This window comes from Leopardus geoffroyi, chromosome B4, assembly GCF_018350155.1.
Source record: "Leopardus geoffroyi isolate Oge1 chromosome B4, O.geoffroyi_Oge1_pat1.0, whole genome shotgun sequence".
NCBI lineage: Eukaryota > Metazoa > Chordata > Mammalia > Carnivora > Felidae > Leopardus > Leopardus geoffroyi.
Window position 1 is genome coordinate 45,362,078 of NC_059341.1, and position 10,134 is coordinate 45,372,211.

General features: G+C 43.2%; 1 protein-coding gene across 3 annotated transcripts; it reads right to left on the bottom strand.

Annotated features, from left to right (window-relative positions):
• Positions 1–580: 580 nt before the first annotated feature.
• Positions 581–7,339, bottom strand: LOC123590867 (sialidase-like). 3 transcript variants are annotated; one of them, XM_045464458.1, is made up of 7 exons: positions 7,211–7,339; positions 6,045–6,168; positions 3,797–4,159; positions 3,585–3,647; positions 1,992–2,039; positions 1,483–1,533; positions 581–818 (listed from the first exon to the last, which is right to left on the bottom strand). In XM_045464458.1, the coding sequence occupies exons 2-6, from the start codon at positions 6,112–6,114 to the stop codon at positions 1,493–1,495; spliced, it is 585 nt and encodes a 194-aa protein (XP_045320414.1). In that variant the 5' UTR covers positions 6,115–6,168; positions 7,211–7,339; the 3' UTR covers positions 581–818; positions 1,483–1,492. The 3 variants fall into 3 exon arrangements, with proteins under 3 accessions (XP_045320414.1, XP_045320416.1, XP_045320415.1); XM_045464460.1 differs by lacking the exon at positions 7,211–7,339 and having other exon boundaries at positions 3,797–4,105; positions 6,045–6,258; XM_045464459.1 differs by lacking the exon at positions 7,211–7,339 and having other exon boundaries at positions 1,483–1,530; positions 6,045–6,258.
• Positions 7,340–10,134: the final 2,795 nt, after the last annotated feature.

A 10,134-nucleotide genomic window follows, 5' to 3' on the forward strand; every position in this document is an offset into this window, starting at 1 on the left:
ACAAAGATGCTCACTGACTAATTCCCAGAATCAGTGAATATGTTACGTTACATGGCAAATGGGAATTAAGGTTGCTAGTCAACTGACTTTGAAATGGAGATTATCCTGGATTATCCAGGTAGGGCCCGGTGTGTTCTTAGGGTCCCTAAATGTGGAAGAGACGGGCAGTAGTCAGCGTCAGTAACTGTGATATAATGAGAGAGTCAAACAGCCACTGTTGACTTTCGGGATGAAAGAGGGGCAAACAAAGCAGGCAAGAAAATAGATTCTTCCACAAAGTCTCCAGGAAGGAGCTCAGCCCCAGCAACACATTTTTAACCCAGTGAGATGCCTTCAGACTTCTGAGCTACAAAACTATAAAATAGGTCTGTGTTGTTTTAAGCCACTGAATTTGTAGTAATTCGTTATAGCAGGAATAGGAAAACTAATATATTTTCCATAGTTGATTTCATGCTTTCTTGGGGCCATCAAGAGTTAAAGCCTGGTTATAAAGTATCTACCAGAGAGGAATAAAATGATTATTAGTACTAACACAAAGCAAATAAGCAATCTGTCCCTTTCAAAAAAACCCCTCTCAAAATTCAATTCTAATCAACATTTATTGAGCCCCTGCGAAATGGGACACTGTTAAAAGACGCCCTCCTTTGTGTGGGTACAACTCCTGTCACTCTGTTTATCTTCAACAGGTACATCTAGGCTTTTATAATATTCAATCTCCAATAATGGGGTGGAAGCCTTGTTCAGAAGCTCAGAATCTTCTCAGAAAGTTGTGGTTAGAAGGGTGATGGTCACAACTAATGGAAAATCTGCTTCATTTTCTAAATTAAAAAAAAAAAAAAAAAAAAAGGAGTTACCAAGAGAAACTAGCATTCAATAGATCACCCCCATCTTTCCCGCTGCCTACTGTGACCTTGGACATGTGACTTCATTTCTTTAAGGTGTAAACTCCTTATTCTCCCTCCCTCTCCTTGTGTCTCAAGTCAGATATTTACACACTGTCCAGGTAGCCACTTTATTTCATGAAGAAACCATTTTAGAGGCTTCCCAAAAAAGCCCAAAATGAGGCCACTTAGTAAAACTGGGACCTCCTGATTCAGAACTCTGAGGCTTTACAGTTTTTAACTGAATTATATAGTCTGTGCATTGGAAAATCTGATGACTTTTCTTCAGGCTCTTCCTTTGTAAAAGACTCCATATACTGAATTGGAATCCACAACCAAGATAGACAGGAAAATGCAATCTTGGGAAACTCAAGCAAGAAGACTTGTTTATCGTATGCTTATTTGGTTGCTGAACAACCAGACAATCAAGACAAACATCAGAGAGGAAAGAGGTTGCCTTTGAGCTCATGTGAGCTTTTATAACTGATCTCAGCATCTTGGAAGTTGTCAGTTTGGACTCCTTTCCCAGTGTACGAAAACCAGCACTGAAAATGGTATCAAACCCTTGATAAGGAATCAGGGCCAGAGAGAAGAAACTTACAAAAAGGTACTTAGACATACTCGTTGCTTCCCACGGAGGTGCTGGGCTCTTCTGAAATTAAGTAAAGAAATGGTTTTATTCAGTCAGTAAGGATCACTCGCAGTGGGTCTAGCGTTCAGTTAACCGTGTCACGTAGCCCTGGTAAACAGAGGGCTCCACTAAGTCTGTGGCACCCACACCTTCCTTCTCCCAACTGCCAGGATCCTCTGCCATACCTGAAATCCTACTGTTATAAATGGAACACAGATGCACTCCATGAGGATGATCTGGTTTAAGGGGAGGTCTCCACTCACTTACAAGTCCCTAAGAGCAGCACGTGCACTTGTTATAACTTCATTCCCTCTTCTCCCCCAGAAGCTGAGCAGACATGAGTGAGAAGGGTATAAACAGAGGCAGAGTACCTACCAGAGTCCCACTTCCTGAGTCTGTTCTGGAAAGCCTCCCAAGAAAAAAAAAAAATCCCTTAAAGACCAAGAATAGGCAAGAAAGACAAAGCTGTTTGGCCTTACCTGGTCCTCTAGTCATGAGCTCTTCTGAATAAGTGGCAGTGACATTTTCTAGAAATAAAGGAGTAAATTTCTTAACTTAAAAGGTTAAAACTTCCATTGATTTTCTCTATTAAAAACCACAGCTTCTCAATATACATTCATATCAAATCACTACATTGTACACCTTAAGCTGATGTCAATTACATCTCAATAAAACTGAAAAAAAAAGGTTAAATAAGTAAATACATTATGGTGAGGGGAAAAAAAACAAAGACCCTCATTTTATGGGTAAATTCCACAGTCCAGTTGAGGTCCAGTGTATTAGCAAAAATGACCAGATGGATCTTGGAGTCAAACATGAGAATTTTCCTAACGTCCCATGGGAGGGGGCAGGGGGAGACACCATTAACACAGATGAACTCTTGAATCAAGCCAGATTACAGTTTGGGTAGAGCTTCGTGTTGCAAATGATGTCAATTCTTCGAGGAAGACAATTAGTGGAAGAGGAAGATGTTAAAGCCAGGGAAACAACACTTTCTCAAAAGAGGCCTTTCCACTAACATACCATTTCTAGATTCCTCCCACTACTCCCTGCGAACCCCAATACACTTAGAGCAGTGCTGGAATATAGACAATCGCGATAAATTTTAGCTATTATTTGCAGACATAAGAATCAGATCGTATAGAAATTTGCTTTTGTAGGTAAGACCCAAGAGTCTTTCTTAGCAAACATCCCAGGCATCCCTTAAAGTATTGGGGTTTGTTTTGTGGGGGTAGAAAGCATCGAAATCTTATGGCCTCTTGGCTAGGTGGAAGACAGAAAAATGAAAGAAGGTAGAGACTGGAAAGAGGGATGGGCAAAGATAGGACCACTGCTTAACTCATAAAGCTTTTAAATCTCTTTTCTCTTTTGTTCAGTCTATATTCAAATAAGATTTACATTTACCATAACCTTCTCTCAAAAAGTTCTCTATGTAAACTGAATGGTAATGAACTGGCAAAGAAAAGGAAATTGTCAACCCCTTTTTGGCCACCACATACTTCAGTCCATTGGAGACACCAAGCCCCTCCTCTTTGAGAAGCCCTGAAGGCTGGTCCTGGTCAGGTCTGGGCAGACCTCTGGGATGGAGCTATGTTGGCATCCAAGCAATTCCGGTTTCTGACACTCAGGGAAAATGTTTCAATTTTCTACAAGTTTCAGAGAACTTTTGGCAAAACTTCCCTCTACCATAGAGAACACCATAGAGAACAAAGCAGCAAAAGTATCCCCAAATGTATAAGATACCTCAGGACATTTCTTTCTTTTTTCAACGTGTTTTTTTTTTTTTTTTTTTTTTTTTTCGGGACAGAGAGAGACAGAGCATGAACGGGGGAGGGGCAAAGAGAGAGGGAGAGACAGAATCGGAAACAGGCTCCAAGCTCCGAGCCATCAGCCCAGAGCCTGAGGCGGGGCTCGAACTCACGGACGCGAGATCGTGACCTGAGCTGAAGTCGGACGCTTAACCGACTGCGCCACCCAGGCGCCCCCCTCAGGACATTTCTATGCAATGACCTATAAACAAGGAAAAGGAGGAAGGAAGAAATTTCTGCATTTTTGAAGTCAGAAATCCTTACCTGTAGCCTCAGCAGTTGCTTCCTCAGAGCTATCAGTGTTTGATTCCACTTCAGTAGATAATTCTAGGACAACAAAATGGAGGATGGCTTTGATCATCAGCTTACATTGGGAAATCAAGTACACTGGAGGAAAGCAGGTTTTCTCTCAGAAATGCAATGGGAGCTCACCAACTCCTGCCCAGGCCTCCTCTGAAGCCCAAACCCTCACCTACCAAAGGTCGGTGTGTTCTCAAGATGCACATCCGTGGTCGATTCTACACCAATGGAGACTAGGTCAGCGGTTGACTCTGGGGTGGCCGTGGACTCCAGGTCAGTGGACAACTCCAGGTCGGTGGAGGACTCCAGGTCAGTGGAAAATTCCAGATCGGTGGAGAACTCTGGGTCAGTAGTCAACTTCAGGGCAGCAGTGGACTCCGCGGTGGTGGACAACTCCAGGTCGGTGGGGGACTCTGGGTCAGTGGTCAACTCCAAGGTGGCAGTGAATTCTGTGGTGGTGGATGACTCCAGGTCGGTGGGGGACTCTAGTTCAGCGGTAAATCCAAGGGCATTAATCAACTCAAGGTCAGTGGTCAAGTCTAGGTCAGTAATGAATTCCAGAGGAGCCAAAAAAAAAAAAAAGAAGAAGAAGAAGAAGAAGAAGAAGAAGATGACAACGAAGAAGAAGAAGAAGAAGAAGAAGAAGAAGAAGAAGAAGAAGAAGAAGAGGAAAAGGAAGAAGAAGAAGAAGGGGAAGAGGAGGAGGAGGAGGAAGAAGGAGAAGAATTATTTAAGTACTATCTAGGAAGAATATTTTCACCATCTCTACACTACTTCAAGCTAGATCTTTTTCCGGGGAAAATCTGGAACATAAAAGAGTATATTGAGTCAAATGTGGTCTCACCACAAGTTTCTTTCCTGCCAAGTGCTAGAAAGGGCAGAAGACTTTAACTGCCACCCGGGAGTATGCTCAAAGCCCGCTACACCATCTTTCTTTGAGAGGGTCAGTTTAGGAAGAAGAATTCAATACTGTGCCTCTATATACAAATTAGTCAGACAGAAACAGAATAAAAACTCCAAGGATATCCTTCTTTGGATATAATCCTTCCAGGTTCCTGAAAACTAAAAAGAGAAACCAAAAGGGGAAGGAGCCAGGAAAACAGCTATTTCCAAGGTGCATAAACTAGAATGGAACCCTAAAATGGGCTACTCCTACCGGTTTTTCACTTACCGGGTGAAGTCTAGGACCCAACTTCCCAGTCTCTCCCACAGAATGCACAATCCAGATATTTGGGGGTTTGCTCACCATAAGAGCATCATAACCATGTAGACCTGATGAGCTTACAACCAGGGTCTTCTGGAGCCTGTAGTGAATCTTTCACTGTAGTGAAATATACCCAGTCATTGTGGCTGCCTAGCCTCGGTGACCAGGTTATGGGCACACTGCCAATGAGGCCAAAATCATTAGCTCTCTAATTTAGTCACTATGCTGTATCATTCATGCATATGCAGTAAAGAACCCCAAATACAGCATCTCATCAATTGAAAGGTACCAGAGGGAGTTCTGGGAGGAAGAGGATGGGGGAAAGTAATTATTTTTAAAGTTTTTTTTTAACGTTTATTTATTTTTGAGAGAGAGAGAGAGAGAGAGAGAATGAGTGGGGGATGAGCAGAGAGAAAGAAAGACAGAGAATCCAAAGCAGACTCCACACTGTTAGCACAGAACCCGAAGCAGGGCTCGAACTCACGAGTCATGAGACCATGAGCTAAGTCAAAATCAAAACTTGGACGCTTAACTGACTAGGTCACCCAGTGGCCCTGAAAGTAATTATTTTAACGCAAAAGAATGAACACCCTTTCTCCCGAGAAATCAAATTGAATTCGGAAAGAAGTAGAAAAGAAAGCCCTTAGGGGAAAGCTTTCCTTTTCTCTCCGGTTCAGGAAGACCCCTATTTCTTTCCTTTCTCACTGTGCTTCCTAAGTTTCCATTCCAGACACCCCGATTTCCATTGCACGTGACTGAATGAACTGCTGAAGCACTCTGAACTGCACTCTGCTATAAAATGAGGATACAACCTAGGACTTTTCAACCGGCACTAAATAGAATAAAGCCTCTTTAGGACCCAAGAGTGAATAGGGCCACAGAAAACCCTCGGTAGTGATGTTTTCCCATCACCCACCCTAAGCCCATCTAGCCCAAACTTATTACCTTTATGAGATCAATTCAAGCACCTAATCCACATTTTAGCTTAGCACTCCATGTGTCCAAGGCACCGGGGCTCTGCCACCTGCCCATCTCCAACTTAACACCGAGTGGATATAATTTCACCCATTTCACTTTACAACATTCACTGCTAGTCTTTGTCTTTTGCTCTTTCTGTTTCTGCAGAAAGACCCCCCCCACACACACACACACCCCACACATACACCCCATAAAAGAATTTTAGTTTCATTCTCCAACAGACCTCCCAATGGTCCACTTACCCGGGAGTATTACAGGGTAAGCCACAGCCAAGGTAAACCAGGCTGTGACTATCAGGGCCTTCTTCAGCATGGTGCCAGCGGGAGCGCAAGAGGCTGGTGGAGGTTAAGTGGAAGGAAGCAGGTCCTGAGTGTGATGGACAGAGTTCCCTTGAGCTTTTATGCAACCCTCAGCCTCAGGTCCCTCAAGGCAGCTTTTCCAAGTGGTTGTAGGGAAAAAAAGAAAAAAAAAAAAAAAAGACGGAAAGAAAAGAAAAGAAGAAGCAAGCCACGCCCCACCCGATGAGAATGCCCCTGGAGCAAAGGTGGGAAGGGAACTGGGGGCAGGGCTAAGCTAGAAGTATGGAAAATTCTGATAAGGACTGTGTCGAAATTAGGTTGCACCTTACCATTACCACCAACCTGTTGCTTCTCAGAGAGGCAGGGGGGAAAGTCTAGCTCCTCCAGGTCCCAGAAAATACCCCCTCCTGGCCTCAGGAGGTTGCAAATTTGTCATGGAGGCTGGGGCCTAGCCCTCTACCGCCCTGAAAAGCTATTTTGTATCAGGGTGTGGGACTAAGAACCACAGTCAGAGCCTGATGGCTACTCTGATTCTAAGGGAGAGCCCTATTGCAAAGTCTTCTCACCCTAGCGGGTCCCTTAAAGAGAATTGTCAAAGAGAATAATTATTGCTACTATAACCACTACATAATGACAGAAACATCTAGAATCATAAATTTTCACACGTGCTCCTATCTTATTTGATTCTCACCACGATCCTGTCTGTGAGACATTACTCTCCCCATTCTTCTGGTGAGGAAAGGAGAGGCTGAGACACTAAGTGACCCCAGATTCACTTGAAGATATTCCAGCTCTGAGGGAAGTCGCTAACATGGCCACTTCCTGGCAGAGCAGACCTGGCTCCTGCTAGCGACTTCCTCAGTCCTCTAGGGGGCAGTAGTAAGTCGCCATGGGGTCTTGGCTGAAGCACTGACTGGAACCCTCACAGGAGATGCAAACTAGACAGGGGACAGATAAGACTGTGGAGCTGGCTCACATCAGTCAACCTGGGCTCTCTATTACAAGTCAGGACCCTTCTCTGGAAAGAAAGTTCTTTATCACAGATTCACAACTCCCATCCCAGGGCCAAACTCCCATAAGGCCTTTAGCTCTCAGCGTTCCTTACTTACAAGATTCCAGCTGATTCCTGCTGCTCGGAAACCATGGGGTTTCTCTCAATACCGTTGAGAGGAATAATAACAGCTCACATTTATTAAGTGCTTAACTGTATCCCACCGGAGTATGTTATTTTGTCCAATACAAACCCAAGTCAATTTCATTATTTTCCTTTCCTAGATAAAGAAACCAGGGCACAGAAAAGTTAGGGAACTTATGAAAGGTCACGCAGTAAGTGTTCTAGAATCAGGAAGCAAACCTCCCTGTTGCTAGGGCCTATGCTCTCCATCACGCTATTTGTCCTCCCCACCCCCCACCCAGGTGTCACCCTGACTCTTCATGGCCAGCTTTGTCCTGCAAAGTGTGGCACTGCACAGGCTTCCCCTTAACGGGGGGGGGGGGGGGGGGGGGGGGGGGGGACGAACATCCACATACATTAGAGAACATTCTGTTCTTCTATGAACTACCTTTCTTTTGCGAGCCCCGTGCATTTTGAAGGGTAACCCAAACACAATAGTCAGGAACTTGGGAAGCAAGAACTCTTGTAAAACTTGCAGGCAATGAACACCAGCAAATGATAGGACTCAGATGAGACAATAATCCAGTAAGTCATAGGTCAGTGGAAGAAGGGGGAGTTTTATCTGCATCAGCTACAATATGAGAATATTTCCTACCCGCAAACCTATAAGAATTGACTTCCAAATGTGCAAGGTAGGATCTCTGAACTCTTTGGGGAGATTTACAAGTTCAGGTATGGAAGGGGCAGAAATGACCAACTTCTTCTAGAAGCTTTGTTTTGCAGCTCAACCACCTAAAAATACAGATACTATTTTAGATATTCTTCCAAAGGTCATGGTCCATTTTTAGGTGCCGTGGTTTTCCCCAGAGCCAGTGAAAGAGCGGCTGGTGACCTCCATATTGAAAACTGGGAGGAACTTGACGCGTCCTGAAGATGCGTCACTATTTCTCACCACCTGAGTATTATTAAGTAACTGATACTGTGGGTCCAAGGAGGAGCCAGGCCTCTGGGAAGGTGAGATCTAATTAAACTGTACAGTTATAGGGTCTTTTTAATTAATATGGGCTTATAATTCTGTTATGTATGATTAAATTATTTGACTTTCGTGACTTTACATATGTTATCAAATGTTCTAGAATCATGTAATCTCATGGCTTGAAGGTATATTAAATTGTATCCAGCTCAACCAGACATTCAATGTCTTTTTCTAATATACGAGAAATTTTTCCTTATATAACACACCTGTCAAGTGGCCTGACAGCCCGAGTGATGGGGAACTCACTACCTTGAAAAGAACAGTTCATACTTGGCTACAAATTCCTTGCAATAACAACCTTGTTATTATTTCGACCCGCTGACCTCAGTTTTATTTTGGAGACCATATATATAAAATTGGATCCTTCTTTTCTCTTTTCAGATATCAGAAGTAGCTATCATTGTATTTTCCAATTTCTTCACCATACTCAAAAAAGTGTAAGTTTTTTCCTATCTTGTTCCGTCAAATTTCTCCAGCACTTAGCACAGTATCTGGCACATTGGAGGTGTGAAAAATATTGATTAATAAATTAAGGACTAGATAACACCTGGTCATTAGTCTCTGATCTCGTTTGTTTATGGTCTTCTAAAAAGGAAACACTAGAATTAAATGATCACAGATTTGACCTAATTAGAGCCGGGGGCGGGGGCGGGGGTGGGGGGGAGACTATCACTGTCCTTTCTGGATAATACATGATATTAATCTGATTGTATTAAATTGATTTGTACCTTAAATGCGAAATTAAATGCTGAAAGGTAGGCTTGGCAGGATGTATGGAAAGGTTCCTGACAGCATTAAAGGACCTCAAAAGCCTTTGCATCTATTTCCTCCAGAGTGAGATCAGTTTCTGGCAAGCGGGTTGAGCTGGGAGTGATGTCCTAGGGATGTGCCTCTGTCCCTCCCCTAATTCCTACCTTCAACAGACACAGGTCCTGAAGCACCTGGAAACGAGGAGCCAGGCATTTGACCCAGAGCAATGTGCTTCATTCATTCCACACGCCAACAGTCATTCTTCCAGACTGGAGCAGTTTCCAGAGACTAAGACTCCAGTTTCTGCCCCAGGGAACAGGGAGCCCAAAATGGGCCATCTAACCTCACAGATTAGATATGGATAAAGACTAGCCCGGTCTTCCAGGGTCAGACCAGACATTTCCCAACATCTGTGCAGTGACCCAGCAATTACACTAAGTATCTGGAACAATCCAAAAGAAGCCCCAAAATTGATTCCTTCTTTAAAGTTATAACCATGGAGTATGTCGACATATATATATTATAATAAAGGCAGTTTACAGCAAGATACTAAGAAATCTAAAGCAGTACCAGGAATTAAAAAAAAAAAAAAATGTTTATTTAGTTAAATGTTTACAGAGGGACTGTGAAGTACAGTGACTAAACACTAGGCAAAGAGGTCAAAATTGCAGACTCCAAGAGCCCGAGTAGCAATCCTTGCTCTGCCAGAAATAACTAGCAACCATGGCCAAGTCACCCAGTTCACAGGACTTCAGTTTCCTCTTTTACAAAATAGAGATGAACGTAGGTTTACTTCATTGGATTTTGTAAGGGTTAAATTAATCTATTCATGTTCAATGCCTGGAATAAGCAAAGCACATACTAAAAATTAGTTATTATTATTAGGTGCTGAAATGAAACAGGCCCAGGTCCCCAGTGAGTTGATAACATTGTTTTACAGCAGGAACGGGATGGGGCATTGCCCTGGAAAGTTCCAGGCGGGAGATGGAACAAGTCGAAGTAAGAGTGGCATTCGCTTGAATTCAATAAATATATCTTTGGGTCTGTCTTTGGTTTATGGAAGATAAACCAAAGGAAGGAGATAGGCAAAAGGAAGTGATAGGGTATCGGAGGAGACAACAATGTGTACGAAA